Genomic DNA, 15,683 nt, shown 5'->3' on the forward strand with positions numbered 1-15,683 from the left:
ACTTTACCCAGATCAGTGTATCTTTTTGATATCTGTGGTAAGATAAATCTGTTACACTGAGAAGGGACAAAGGATTGCTCCATTTTTATTATAAACTCTTTCCTGTATGTTTTGGTTGGGGTGGTGTTGAAGTTAGTGTAGAGATAGAATGTAAACAATTAAACTGTCCTTACTGTATATTTTGGCCAAGGGGCTACATGTGGCAGGAAGGGTCTCTTGGGAGTGTGACACATAACGAGTATGACCAGCAAGAGGAAGAATAGAGGTAAGCATTGTAACAGTGACTAGACCAGAAATGGAAGAGAAGAGACACTTTTTTCCCAATCATCCTGTAAGAAATACTGAAGACATGAAAAGTATATAAATATGTTTGACGAGAAGCTTTTGCTGCTCTGTGGACTGAGCAGCAGTCTGAGTGACTCAATGTCTGAGTGACTCATTCAAGGAAACCTACAGTAAAGGTCTACATTATTTGGTTTTTCACAGTTAGATTGATATTTAAAAATGCAGCTCCAGGTTGACTTATACACACACACACACACACACACACACACACACACACACATTATACTGATACATATCTATTTTAAATTGAAGCCCAAATCCCTCAGTGGTGACAGGTAATTTATGTTTCTTTGATTTAATTGATATCATATTTCTTATCATAAGAAAGCTTTATTTGACTCTTTCTTTCACTTGGCTATGAAGTTGTTAGTGACTTCTGTTTTGTTTTGTTGGGATATTGCATTCACCAAGTTGTATTAAAAATACACTAGCTTTTCTTTCCATGGCCCAGAATCACACATGAATTGACTGTATCGCACCGTATTGCTTGAGTGCTCCTGTGGGTCTTGGTACCTTCAATCATAGTTCTTCAACCTTGTCTCGTGTTTTGGAGCTCACAAAACAGAAAGTTACCAAATTCAAAGGCAGAAAAGATGTAATAGCACCACTCTTCACAGAAATGGAGACTAGAAAGTCAGGAAGAGAGCCACATCTCTCAAATTGCTGCTTATCCTTTTATCTCTACTTCTCTCTGTGCTTCTTCCCAGTTCCCCTGATTCTCTCCTAAAACTAGCTGTCTCTGCTTTCTTTGAACTTTCTGCTCCCTTATAACTATTGCTGCCAAATGACTTGGGCGTCCTGTGGTACCAACCCCATCCTTGACTCTAGATGATCTGTCAGTTAAGTTTTCCTGTATGTGTGACTGACGTATTTCAAATTTTCAAGAGAAGGAATATGATTGATTTAACCTACCCTATAGAGAGAACCACATATCCATTAGCTCTGGGAAGGGGAATGGGTTGTGTTACAAACTAGTTGGTTTTAGCTACAGGTAACAGCAGATCCTCTTAGAAGGGTATGTATAGTAGAGGAGGCTCCAATCTTTAGCTATGCTTGTATTGGCTATACACCTACATTATGTAGGCCTAAATGTGCAAGTTGGGTTTGGATAACATGTTTCTAGCTCAGAGCTACGTAAGCAAAAAGGGGAATTTATTGGCTCCCATAACTAAAAAAATACATGGATGCAGCTGGATTCAGGCTGAGCTGGATTCAGCACCCAGGCAATGTCATTGAGGCTTTATTTCTCTTTGTCTTTTGACTTTGCTTATGTGTTTGAATTCTGAGTCACCGAGAATGCTTTTAGCTGGAAGTAACAGAAGTCCTGAGAGTAGCCTAATAGTGAAAACAATTCTCACATAATGAGAAGTCTCCAGGTAGGTGCTTCCAGGTTGTTTCAGTGGCTCAAAAATGTCATCAAGTATCAGGCTCCTCACGTCTGTCCCCTGCTCCTTTCTGGTTTTAGCTATAGGTAAGGGCAGAGCCTCTTAGAGTGGTGTGTGTGGTAGGGGAGGCTGTAATCAAAAAAGTTTTTTCAGGGTGCCTGAATGGCTCAGTTGATTGAGCATCCAACTCTTGATTTTGGCTCAGATCATAATCTCACAGTTTCGTGAGTTTGAGCCCTGTGTCAGGCTCTGCACTGGCTGGAAGGGTAGAGCTTGCTTGGGATTCTCTCTCTCTCTTCCTCTCTCTCTGCCCCTCTCCCACTTGTGCTGTCTCTGGCTGTCTCAAATAGATTAAACTAAAAAAAAAAAAGTTTTTTTTCATCCTTAGGCTTATTGCCTTATAAATGCAAGACAAGCTCCAACTCCAAGCATCCCATTCTTAAGCAAAATCAGGGGAAAGGGAAACAAACACTGGAGGGAAAGCTCTTCCTGCCCGACTCAGATTTTAAAAAATATTTTTAAAGGTTTTATTATTATCATTATTATTTTAAATAATTTATTGTCAAGTTAGCTAACATACAGTGTATACAGTGTGCCCTTGGCTTCGGGAGTAGATTCCCATGATTCATCGCTTACATACAGCACCCAGTGCTCATCCCAGCAAGTGCCCTCCTCAATGCCCATCACCCATTTCCCCACCCCTCCACCCTTCCCATCAACCCTTAGTTTGTTCTCTGTATCTAAGAGTCTCTTATCATTTGCCTCCCTCTCTGTTTGAAACTATTTTTTTTTTCTAACTCTCACATTTTATCAGGAAAGGAAATCTTTTCCAGAAACTCCCCAGCAGACACACTTCTACATCTCATTGTCAAAATCTAGGTCATGTGGCTACCTCCAGCAGCAAGAAGGGCTGGGAAGTCAAATGGCTGACATTTCTAGTTTCTCGTGGAAGATGGACTCTACCACCACAGAAGAAGGGAGAAGGGAATAGCTATTGGGTAGTCAGCCAACATGCCTTCCAAGGTTCTAGTCTTCCATTCTCAAAACCTGGCAAGCAAGAGAATTACCAGCATTCTCCGCAGCATCATTTCATACTATATTGTTTCCCTTCTAGTAACTGATATTTAGTAAAATCTCATTTAATTTTAGCTCTACAAGCAACAATGTATTTAAGCAGTCTGTGTTGATCAGTCTCTCAGTAATTTTGTTTGTCTGAAGCTAATTCTCTTTAGATTCCTCAGGAAGGGCTTGTGGAAGCAAAATTTTATTTCCCCTTTTGCCTGGATGCCTGAAACATTTCTTTTCTTTTTTTTCTTGAAATTCAGTAATTTTAGTAGAGTATGCTTGTTATTGAACATTCTGAGGCAGTATTCTCAGGTATGCTCTTTCAAAATGTAATTTTACGTCTTTTTTATTTCAGGAAAGTTTTTTTTTTTTTTTAATTTTTTTAATGTTTATTTATTTTTGAGAGAGAGAGAGAGAGATGGAGCGTGAGCAGGTGAGGGGCAGAGACAGAGGGAGACTCAGAATCTGAAGCAGGCTCCAGGCTCCGAGCTGTCAGCACAGAGCCTGACATGGGGCTTGAACTCACGAACCGCGAGATCATGACCTGAGCTGAAGTCAGACGCTTAACCGACTGAGCCACCCAGGTGCCCCACAGGAAAGTTTTCTTGAAGTTTTTTAGTATTGATCTCTTCCCTTGCTTTGGTTTTTTCTTTAGGGACTCCTGTTACATGTATGTTAGATCCTTATCATCTATCCCAAATATTTGTCCCTTTATCTTGAAATTAAAAAAAAAAAAAAACCTCTATTTCCTTTTTATTTTATAGTTATCCTTTTTTTACATTTTATTTCTCTTAAGGTATTACCTGTTAAGTTTCTTTGCTCTCAAATTCCTTTTAAGTTTCCATTCTGAAATGATTTTTCCCTTTATTTCTAATTATTTCCTGAGTTCTATCAAATGATTTCTGAATTTTTCTGATATGTGTTCTTCTTTCATGACTTATATAAGTTTCCTAGTGTCTTTTATCTTGTTTTGCAATGGGCTTGTTTTACTGTTTCTTGATATGTTTCCATTGTCTTTAAAGATGTTATTCTGGGGGCGCCTGGGTGGCTCAGTCGGTTAAGCGTCCAACTTCGGCTCAGGTCACGATCTCACGGTCCGTGAGTTCGAGCCCCGCGTCGGGCTCTGGGCTGATGGCTCAGAGCCTGGAGCCTGCTTCTGATTCTGTGTCTCCCTCTCTCTCTGCCCCTCCCCCGTTCATGCTCTGTCTCTCTCTGTCTCAAAAATAAATAAACGTTCAAAAAAAATTTAAAAAAAAAAAAAAAAAGATGTTATTCTGTCCGGATTCTTTTTTCTTATAAAAGTTTTGTACGAGTTTGATGTTGATACTTTTCTGTTGCTCACCTTTGAAAAAATGGCTTTTCTGAACTTTTAGGAAGAGGTGAGGTTCAAAATGGCTTTCTAACCTCTCTGTTTCCTTTTCTATTGTTTTTCTGTAGTGTTCAAAAACTGGTGGCCAGCATTCTGAGATTTCCTGGTTTCTGTTTTGCTCTCCCAGTTTTGTCTGGACCTTTTCTCTTTTTCTCTATTGCTTCCACTCTGCTCAGTTTTAATTCCACCCCCAGCACTTTCTCCTTCTTGTCAAGCTCTGTCCCAGAAGGGACCCTGGCCAGTTGGTTTCAGGAGTCCATCGGGCATAGATTGCTTCAGCTCCTACAGACTTCATTGCTTTTGGAGTGGGAAAACTCCCTCCACTTTCACCTCCTGTTCTCAGATTTGCCCTCTGATCCCCAGGAAATGCCTTTGGGCTGTATTGGAGTTTTCCTAGTCTCAGGTCTGTCAGTTGTGTCTTTATTCCCCTCTGCTTCCTCCCCTACAAATGACAATGTCATGTAACTCTTGAGGCTGTAGGTGCTTTGTCCCCACCCACTTGCATTTTGGGGTTTGTAAGGATCTCTTAGCCCCATTTTCACTAAAATGTTATCATTGGGTTTGGGGTTTCACTGTCTAATTGATCTGTCACTTTTATGTCCTTTTATGTGGGAATTTGGGAGAGATTTCAAAATTGTGCTGTCACTCCCACCATTTTTCCAGAATCCCTCCTAGTATTATTTTTAAAGGGTCGTTCTTGATGTTATGTGAGGCAGAGACTGTAAGGTGTTGGAAGCAAGGGCCCAAAGCAGGGAGAGGAGTTAGAAGGGCATTGCAGTAATGCCCTTCTAACTGAAAATCTAATAGTGACTTGGGCTGAGGTAAGGGGGCAGGTGGTGGTAATGGTGATGAGAGTTGGTTGGATTCTGGATATATTTTTAATGTAGACTCAGTGGGATTTTGTGATGGTTGGGTGTGTTGTATGTTAGGTTAAGAGTCAAAGATAACTCAAGTTTTTGACTGGAGCAAGTGGAAGGATGGTGTTTCCATTTACTGAAGTTGGAAGACTGCAAGTAGAGTAGTTTGGGGTAAGGGAGAAATCAGAGATCTTTTTTTTTTTATTTTTAACATTTATTCATTTTTGAGACAGAGAGAGAAAGAGAGAGAGAGAGAGAGAGACAGAATGTGAGCCAGGGAGGGGCAGAGAGAGAGGGAGACACAGAATCTGAAGCAGGCTCCAGGTTCTGAGCTGTCAGCAAAGAGCCTGACATAGGCTCAAACTCACAAACCGTGAAATCATGATCTGAGCCAAAGTCGGATGCTTAACCAAATGAGCCATCCAGGAGCCCCTTGAGGTACATGTTAGACGTCCAAGTAGAGATGTGGAATAGGCAGTTGTTTAAATGGGATTGGGATTCAGTGAGAGATCTGAACTAGACATAAATTTGAGAACAAATAGATGGTATTTAAAACCATGAAACTGGATGAGTTCTCCTAGAAACTACAGATGGAGAAGAGAAGAGACCTGAGAACTGAGACTTGTTGGTGGGGGCGGGGGGGGGAATGTATGTTTAGGTGTTGGTACTATGCATCTAATTTCTGAACATTTCAATGCTTCCCCCCACTTTTTTTTTTCAGTTTATTTTTTGTGTGAGAGACAGAGAGAGTGCATGTGGGGGAGGGGCAGAGAGAGAGGGGGACAGAGGGGGACAGGGGAAGCAGACTCTGTGCCGACAGCAGAGAGCCCAGTGTGGGCCTCGAACTCATGAATCGTGAGATCATGACCTGAGCCAAAGTGGGATGCTTAACTGACTGAGCCAGCCAGGTGCCCATCAACCCCTTTTTGCACAAAGTTTTAACACAAATACTGAAATTGGCACTTAGCCGGTTTCTAAGAAGTTAAAGGAAAAGCCAGGCTCAAGGATATTCCTTAAGACATACTGAGGACTGGCATGTTCAACATCTTTGCCACCTCTTCCTCTGTTCCACAGAGGCTGGAGTTTTTCCCAGATCTCCTTATAGCTAGATGTTGTATGTGCTTGAGATCTCCAAGAGATTTCAGTTCAGAATTAAGGTAAGAGGGGGAGAGAGCCAACGCATATGCCATCCATTCTGCTGGAGGAGATCATAACAGAGGTAGTGTGCTTTTGTAGCTGCTGATATGGCAGTGACATCCCAATTTGCCAGGCAGCACAGAGCCATAGATGCTCAGCCTCGAGTGTTTTTGTTTGTCAGACGTTCCAACTATTTGCAATTCATTTAATATCCCATAACAATTCCCTTTCTGCTTATACTAACTAAATTCTGTTTTCTGAACCTGAGCCATAACTAGTAAATTCCCTCAGTGGGTTGGTGTTTGTAATATAGATGTATGTGTAAACTCACTCAGGAGCAGGGAGTGTGTGTGTGTGTGTGTGCGCGCGCGCATGTGTGTGTGTGTGTGTGTGTGTAATGTACACACTCAGGTAGGGAGAGAGGTTGTGTGGAGGCCCTGAAGGGCACTCATGGACAATTTTGGCATGTGTCCCACTAGAAGAAGATGAAGAGGAGGACTCAAACAAGGAATTCATCATGCCCAAGCTCCAGGGCCAGCCTAGCGATGCTGTGCACATCTTTTGTGGCCCAAATATAGGATTGGTGTGGCCCTGGAAGTCTCACACAGTTAGTGAAGCCCTGGAGGTCCGTGGGTGCCGGCTGCGGGGTCAGTACTTGCCCCCCAATTATAAGCAGCTGCAAGAAGACCTGGACAACAGTCCTCGAATCCAGCAGGCACTGACTCTGCAGCAGGCCTTGCTGGAGGTGAGAAAAGAGGTTTAAGCAGTGGGGTCATGCCCACTAATACCAATCATAGCCACCCACCTCTGCCCTAAGCACCTTGTCTGTACCTAGGGCATGCTGTGGGAGGTGAAGGAATTCTGCAAGGAACATCACTGGATGACAGGCATTCATAAGTTCCTGCAAGCCTGGGGGCCTCAGAAGCTGGAGTCCATGAGAGGTTGTCCCATCAAGAACTACATGATGCTGGTGAGCCGCGTGAACATGTGGCAGACGGATGTCTCCAATATACCTAAGAAGTTGATCACAAAAGGCAGATTGCTGCAGCTGAACTGCTATCACATACAGGCAGAGATGGGTGAGTGCTGCTTATCCTCTTTCCTTTCCTTCCACCTTCCTTATCTCATCCGCATGGCCCTCCTTGGGCCTGGAAATGTCCTTTCAAGGACTTTTGGTGAAGGCCCCTCATTGGACCTCTAGAGCCTCCCAAAGTCCCAGGTCCCAGCCCCTTCCCTTTGCAAGTAAAGGTGTGATCATTACAGATGATAGCCTCTCCATCTGTTTTGGCACTACTCATTCCCCATGCTCTTTGGGAAACATGTTTCTGTCACCTGACACTTTCTATTTTTCTGGCATGGAAGTAGTTCAAACCAAATGTGAGTGAGAAAAATCTTAGCCTACTCCTTAGGCTAGTGAGCTCAGTTTCTTTGCAGATATTCTCAGGAATCAAGAGTGCCCTTCCCCACACGCAGCAGAGTCAAAATTGACACTATAAGTTGCATGTATAAAATGTTAGTCTCCTTAACTGATGTCCTCTTACTCTGTAGTCCTAACTTCTGCAGATGGCGGAAGAATGTATTCCAATTGAAAATGAAAGCACTTTTCATTTAAAGCAGCACTTTTGGTTTAATTCAGTCTATTTTGGGTATTTGGTCAATTCAAAATTCGTACTACAGTTCTGAGTTGTTTTTATTCTCAAGTGTCCTCTGCTCCTCTTCCTCCCCAAGATGGCAGCTGGCATTGGAGAGGGCTGCTGGGCTGTGTGCTCTTCTTTGCTGACTTCTGTCAACCCTTACTGCGGTGTGATACATCCATTCCTGGTCTCTGCCCTCCTTCTGACATTGCTGCTGCAGCATCTGGTGCAGCTATGGCCTGAGCTAGTGTAACTGTGTGTGTTCTCTTGGCTAGTAGGAGCTCAGAATGTCTACCTTTGCTAACTCAGCCCTGCATTGGATCCTGCTGGCTTTGCAGATCCATGGGATTTTAGTCAACCCTTCATTCGATCTTTGTCTTGGGCTGGCCACTCCCATAGCTTCTGCTTCAGGGTCCCTCACCCCTCTACATTGGAACCCATCCAGGCCCACTGGTTATTAAATCTCTATTATCTTATGTATCCCCTGCCATTTGGAAGTTATGGGGGACTTTGGGAGCATTGTATTTAGCCCTCTTTCTGCTGCAACACATCACATGATTTCTACCCTGCTATGGATATCTCATGTTAGCATGTGGGCAATCTGCAAGGTGATATCTTCCCTAAGTTCCACATGGAAGGTGGAGCTGAAACCCATTCTGTAATCTGTTTCCTCCTCAACCATCTCAGTTTCCCTCTTGTCTCTTATCTACCCCCACTAGACCAAGGCCTAGTTGTTGGTCTCTCTGGGTCTCTGAGAAATCTGGTTTAAAACCTAGTTTTGGTCCTCTTTTTTTTCCCCCCTCCTTTCCAATGGGAAGGATGTCTAATGCTATTGTTTACTAGCTAAAGTGTCTCTGCCTAGAAACTGGTCTTAGAAAGGTTCACAGTGGGGTAGATTGGGAAGCCATTGATTTGCACTTCTAGGAAACAGAAAGGTGGTTCCATTTTCTCACCTAGCTCCCAATAACCAATAGTGTCTGCTTCCTGCAGAAAGAATGTTCTATCAGACCCATGGTCCCCAGGGCTGCTTTCTTTATGAAGGTGGGTGGCTTTGGGTGGCTCTGAAAGAGCTTTCTTGAAAGTGCTTGCCTGCCTCACCCTCCTTGTCTTTCCTTTTCAACAAATAAAAGCACATGCCAAATTATGTAGCTTTTGGGCCACAAACTCCCCACTTTGCCCTTCCTCAACCCCACCTAAATGTATAGGGGATTCAGGCTGGCATGGGAGGAATAGGGAGGGCCTGTGGTTAGCCAACCTTCTTTCTGACCTTGGCTTTGCTCCAATGTTGTTCAGGAAGCCTCTGTTCTTTCTAGTTTGTTAGATTCTTCGTCCTTAGTCCAAGATCAGCTGGCCTCTTCAAGAAGAGCGGATGGAGAGAAAACCATGGGGTTCAGAATCATGGCTCTGCTTTTCACTGGCTGTGTGACCTCAGGTCACTGTTCAGTTCATTTATTTGTAACGACATGATAATGCAGTCACCCACAGGGTTATGATAAGGAGGAGTAAATGAGATATTTTTTGCAGTGTTTTTAGCATTGAATAAGGCATGCAACAGGTGCTTGATTTTTTCATTTAACCTTATCCCCTTCTGTCTACTCTCATTCTTCTTGTGATCTAATTTTGTCTACTTGTCCTCCAACTCTGTTCGTCTTCTGCCTGGGCTTCCCTGCACTGTGAATGACATAATTATTCACTCTTGTGAGTTAGTGTTCATCATTTATTCTTCCCTCTCCCTAACTCCACCACATACAACCTGTCACCAAATCTCTTCCATTCTTCTACCTCCTAAATATCTCTCAAATCTGTCTTCCCATCCATCTCCAACTTCTAACCCCCAGCAGCCCTCTGGTATTTTCAGTCTGTCGCTGATTTACACCATATGATGTCGCTGTTGAGCTCCTTTCTGCCATCACCTGCCTGATACTGCTGGTCTAAAAAGCAGCACAGGGGTACCTGGGTGGCTCAGTCAGTTAAGCGTCTGACTTTGGCTCAGGTCGTGATCTCACAGTTTGTGAGTTTAAGCCCCATGTCGGGCTCTGTGCTGACATCTCAAAGCCTGAAGCCTGCTTCAGATTCTGTATCTTCCTCTCTCTCTGCTCTTCCCCTGCTCATGTGCTGTCTCTCTCTCAAAGATAAAGATTTAAAAAAAATTTTTTTTAAGCAGCACAATTGCAACAGCCTAGCTACTGCTAGAGGGCACAGGGATAGTCTGGAAAAGGAGATGTTCTCTTCCTTGTGTTCTGTTCAACCTTGGATGTCCCTCCATGGCTTCCCTCTCTCTTGGTTTTCTCGGTCTCATCTCTTGGTATTGAGTCCTATTGGTTACTTCCTTCGAAGCTCCAGATGGGTCATACCCAGTGTGTCTCAATTATCTGTCCCTGGAACTCACTACCTCACTTTCTAGTTGCAGAGATGCTCATACAGGATAAGTCAGTTTATTTTCACCCCTCAAAACATAAAATAGAACAGAATGGCGCCAGGCTGCCTCAGTTTGAATATTTGCCCTGCCACTGTGTGATATATTTTTTAAGTTTTTATTTAAATTCTGGGTAGTTAACATACAGTGTAACATTAATTTCAGGTGTAAAATATAGCGATTCAGCACTTCTCTGCAGCACCCAGTGCTCATCACAAGTGCACTCCTTAATCCCCATCACCTGTTTAACCAATCCCCTCACCCACTTCCCTTCTGGCAACCATCAGTTTCTTCTCTATATAGTTAAGAGTCTGTTTCTTGGTTTGCCTTTCTTTCTCTTTTTTTTTCCTTTGCTCATTTGTTTTGTTTCTTAAATTCCATATGAGTGAAAACGTATTGTATTTGTCTCTCTCCAACTGACTTACTTTGCTTAGCATAGTATTCTAGCTCCATCCATATTGTTGCAAATGACAAGATTTCATTCTTTTTATGGCTGAATAAGATGATATGATATAATTTATTTAACATAAATCATATATAATATAATAATATATAATATTTTATTCTATACGCACACACACCACATCTTCTTTACCCATTCATCAATGGATGGAACTTGGGCTGCTTCTATAATTTGGCTATTGTAGATAATGCTGCTGTAAACACTGGGATGCATATATCCCTTTGGATTAGTATTTTTGTATATTTTGAGTAAATGCTCAGTAGTGTGATTGCTGGATCATAGGGTAGTTCTATTTTTAACTTTTCGAGGAACCTCCATACTGTTTCCTACAGTGGCTGCAACAGTTTGCATTCCTACCAACAGTGTAATTGAGTTCCCCTTTCTCCACATTATCACCAAGACTTGTGGTTTCTTGTGTTGTTGATTTTAGCCATTCTGACAGGTGTGAGGTGATATCTCATAGTTTTGACTTGCATTTCACTGATGATGCGTGATGATGAACATTTTTTTATGTGCCTGTTACCCTTCTGAATGTCTTTTTTTGGAAAAATGTCTATTCATGCCTTCTGCCCATTTCTTAATTGGATTATTCATTTTTTGAGTGTTGTGTTTTATAAGTTCTTTATATATATATTTTACATTTATCAGATATGTCATTTGCAAAAATCATCTCTATTCTGTAAGTTGCCTTTTAGCTTTGTTGATTGTTTTCCTTTGTTGTGCAGAAGCTTTTTATTTTGATGAAGTCCCAATAGTTTATTTTTGCTTTTGTTTCTCTTGCCTCAGAAGATATATCTAAAAAGAAGTTGCTATGGCCAATGTCAAAGAGGTTACTGCCTGTATTCTCTTCTAGGATTTTTATGGTTTCAGGTCTCACATTTAGGTCTTTAATTCATTTTGAATTTATTTTTGTGTATGGTATAAGAATGTAGTCTAGTTTCACTTTTTTGCATGTAGCTGTCCAGTTTTCCCACACTACTTGTTGAAGAGACAGTCTTTTTCCCATTGGATATTCTTTCCTGCTTTGTGAAGGTTAATTGGCCATACAGCTGTGGGTTCATTTCTGGATTTTCTATTCTGTTCCATTGATCTATGTGTCTATTTTTATGCCAGTACCATACTGCTTTGATTACTACATTACTGCTTTGTAATGTAACTTGAAGTCCAGAATTGTGATGCCTCCAACTTTGCTTTTCTTTTTCAAGATTGCCTTGGCTATTCTGGGTCTTTTGTGGTTCCATACAAATTTTAAGATTGTTGGTTCTAGCTCTGTGAAAGATGCTATTGGCATTTTGATAGGGATTGCATTAAATGTGTAGATTGCTTTGGGTAGTATAGACATTTTAACAATATTTGTTCTTTGAATTCACAAGCATGGGATGTCTTTCCATTTCTTTGTGTCAGCTTCAGTTTCTTTCATCAGTGTTTTATAGTTTTCAGAATACAGATCTTTCACCTCTTTTGTTAAGTCTATTCCTAGGTATCTTATTGTTTTTGGTGCAGCTATAAGTGGGATTAATTCCTTAATTTTTCTTTCTGCTGCTTCTTTACTGATGTATAGAAATGCAATAGATTTCTGTATGTTGATTTTATATCCTGAGACTTTACTGAATTTGTTTCTCAGATCTAGCAGTTTTTTAGTGGTCTTTTGGGTTTTCTTTTTTTTTTTTTTAATTTTTAAAAATTTATCTATATATTTAGAGAGAGAGAGAGAGAGAGCACATGCGCATGCGTGCAAGTTGGGGAGGGGCAGGAGATTGAATCCCAAGCAGGCTCTACACTGTCAGTGCAGAGCTCAATGTGGAGGGAGCTGGAGGTGGGGCTTAAACTCAGGAACCATGAGATCATGACCTGAGCCGAAATCAAGTGTTGAAATCGAGTGTTGGACGCTCAATGGACTGAGCTACCCAGGTGCTCCTCAGGTTTTGTATATATAGTATCATGTCATCTATAAATAGTGAATGTTTTACTTCTTCCTTGGCTATTTGGATGCCTTCTTATTTCCTTTTGTTGTCTGATAACTATGGCTAGGACTTCCAGTACTATGTAGAATAAAAATGTTGAGAATGGACTGTAGTGGAAAACCGCTCACTTTTCCCCCCATTTAGGATGATATTAGCTTTCAGTTTTTCATATATGGCCTTTATTATATTGAGGTATGTTCCCTCCAAATCTACTTTGTTAAGGGTTTTTATCATGAATGGATATTATACTTTGTCAAATGTTTCTTCTGCATCTAATGAAATGATCATATCGTTCTTTTATTAATGTGATGTACCACATTGATTGATCTGTGAATATTGAACCACCTTTGCAACCTAGGAATAAATCCCACTTGATCGAGGTGAATGATTTTTTTAATGTATTGTTGGATTCAGTTTGATAGTATTTAATTGAGAATTTGTGCACATGTGTTCAGGGATATTGACCTGCAGTTCTCTTTTTTAGTGGTGTCTTTATCTGGTTTTGGTGTCAGGGCAATGCTGCCATCATAGAATACATTTAGAAGTTTTCCTTCCTTTTCTATTTTTTGGAATAGTTTGAGAAGAATAGGTATTAACTTGTCTTTAAATATTTGGTAGAATTTGCCTATGAAGTCATCTTGTCCTGGACTTTTGTTGACATTATGTGATATTGATAAAGCTATTGAACCTCTCCTGAGGCTCAGTTTGCTTATCTGTAAAACAGGGACAATAATAGTATCTACCTCAAAGGGTTTTGTGAGTATTGAAAGGACTAATATAAGCAAAGTAGTTGACATTGTATATGGCATGTAGTAAGCAAGCATTCTATACTGTATTTCGTGGTATACTGCGTATCATATTTCTGTATTGTATTTTGCTGTCCTGGGCATATTTTAACATCTCTGAACTTAAGAGGTGTATTATGATTGATAGCATGTCAGAGTCCAGATGGCATTGTTTTTTTCTTTTTGCATGGTATATAAAATAATGATGTGTCTTATAATCAGTGTTACTTTAGTGGTGTTAGTGATTTGGTGAGGCATACTGGTGCTATTCCTGCCCTTGGAAACAGTGGAGTTGCTCATATCACCAAAGGCAGCCTCCAATATTACTTTCTAAGCCCCATATCCACCTGACAGCTTCTTTTTTTTTTTTTTCTAATCCTTAAAAACAAAACGCACATTACACATTCTTCTTGCTACTTCTTCTACTAGAGCAAAGCCACTAAGACTCCCCAAACAGAAAACTTTTATCTGGATAGGTTGTTCTACTATTCGTGAGCATGTCATTCCCGTGCCTTTACACGTGCTATTTCATCTGCTTGGCATGCCTTTGCCCCCTGGAGCATTAGCTCCTCACAGCATTCAGCTCCAGTGTTCCCTGCTGGAGGAGGCCTTTCCCAGCTTCCTCAGGGCTCCTCTCCTTTCACTATGTCAGGCTGGGCACTTGCAGAGCATTTATCGCACTGGTTTGTGATTGTCCATTTGTTTGTCTATCTCTGCCACCACGTTGTGAACTTCTGAGGGTGGGAACATTTTCTGTCTCACCCACCCACTCTGGTCTCCCGGTGTCCAGCATAGCCTTTAGTAGCTGTGGATAGCCGTGGATAGCACCAGTGGATAGCAGCTGGCCAGACACTGGGCGGGGGTCCAGTAAGTGTTCACTGAGTCAGGGAATGAATTTGTGGTCTGGCTTCCCCATTACCCCTCCCCCACTGTGGACCCACAGCGCTTGACCAGCACCCCTTCTCTTCATGCACCTCCTAACACCGAACCTTCTCCTGTCTTCAGAATCCAAGCTGGATGGCATCAGGAAGGACATTCTTACACATGTGCAGAATGAGTGCTGGACCCGCAGTCAGCAACTAATAACGGAGCTCACAGATTTCACGGAGGTCTTCCAAACCATCAACTCAGACATACATACCATTGCACGGTGCTCCCAGAAGGTGGGCTTTTCTCATCCTTCCTTCCCAGCTTATCCAGGGGCCCATCTTGCTCACATGCTCAACACACTCTCTTCAGGTCTCTGCTGAGCTCCCATTGGGGCTTGATGCTTGTAAACTGTGCTCACATATGTGATCTGTCCTTACTAACTCTCACTCTGTTCTCGTGGCCCTCAGTTTCCTCATGTCAGGGAGAAGCCCTGGTGTGAGAGAGACTCTGTGACAGTCAGCTAGGGATCTGTCACCCTGTCATCAGGGTAATGACTTGGTGGGGGAGGAGCCTGCTGTCTTCAGAGAGACCTGGGTCAGATGGGATCTGATCCCACAATGCCCCTGATCCCAGTTGGGTAAAGGTAGCTGTTGGGGTCTGGGGCCCCTAGAAGATGGGAGTTCCCCTCAGAATGAGCCCAAACTGGTGCACAGGGTTGTGGGGGTGCCGGTCTCATGCTGTAGCCCCCTGCAGTTGACCCAGGCCAACGAGCAGTATGCAGAGCTGGAGAAGCGAATGGAATACATACGGGCACTCCACGAACTCATCCGCAACCACTTTAGCCTCTTTAGTGCTGAGAATGAGGCACTGGACATCTCGGTGAGAAGGCAGTTGGGGAAGTCACCCATGCCTCCCAGTCTCCCTCCCCCACAGCCACACCTACCTGACCGCACTCCCCTTGCCCCACAGCTACTGGATGTGTGGGAGGCATTTCAATTTGAGAAAAGCCAGGCCTCAGAGTTCCTGCTCAGCAAGCGACATGCCATTGTGCCCAAGCTGCAGCAGCTAATAGCAGCAGCACTTGTGGAGCTGGAAGGTCTGATTGAGAACGCCCTATCTGGCCCCTTCATGGATCCTGCGCAAGAACAGAGGAGCATGGAGCGTCAGCTCATCTCCCTGGAGCGTCAGTTCCAGAACACAGCCAGTCACCTCAGTGAACTGCACCATGCCTATGCCACCTTCACCGGTACTGAGGATCCCTGCTCCCTCTACCACCATCCTGTGAGAGACCCATCAACCGAGATAAGGGTCCTGTATCCTGAGTGTCCCTAAGCAAGTCTCGGGAATCACATACCTTCATTTTAGTCTCTTTTATAAATGAAAATTACAGGAC

The 15,683-nt window shown here is 42.5% G+C and overlaps 1 protein-coding gene across 21 annotated transcripts in view; it reads left to right on the plus strand.

Annotated features, from left to right (window-relative positions):
- The window catches only part of DNHD1 (dynein heavy chain domain 1), a 92,870-nt gene that overhangs the window by 37,491 nt on the left and 39,696 nt on the right, over positions 1 to 15,683 (plus strand). For 14 of the 21 annotated variants that reach the window (XR_006193811.1, XM_042906063.1, XM_042906064.1 and 11 more), the window contains 5 exons: positions 6,638 to 6,903; positions 6,994 to 7,237; positions 14,426 to 14,583; positions 15,044 to 15,169; positions 15,260 to 15,536. Coding sequence is in view for 20 of the 21 variants with exons in the window: in XM_042906063.1 (XP_042761997.1) it covers positions 6,638 to 6,903; positions 6,994 to 7,237; positions 14,426 to 14,583; positions 15,044 to 15,169; positions 15,260 to 15,536 (1,071 nt within the window). In the remaining variant the exon portion in view is untranslated. Of the gene's footprint in view, positions 1 to 6,637; positions 6,904 to 6,993; positions 7,238 to 14,425; positions 14,584 to 15,043; positions 15,537 to 15,683 lie in introns of those variants that run through there. The other 7 variants (XM_042906049.1, XM_042906047.1, XM_042906051.1 and 4 more) reach the window with 7 other exon arrangements.

The sequence above is a fragment of the Panthera leo genome, chromosome D1 (genome assembly GCF_018350215.1).
Source record: "Panthera leo isolate Ple1 chromosome D1, P.leo_Ple1_pat1.1, whole genome shotgun sequence".
NCBI lineage: Eukaryota > Metazoa > Chordata > Mammalia > Carnivora > Felidae > Panthera > Panthera leo.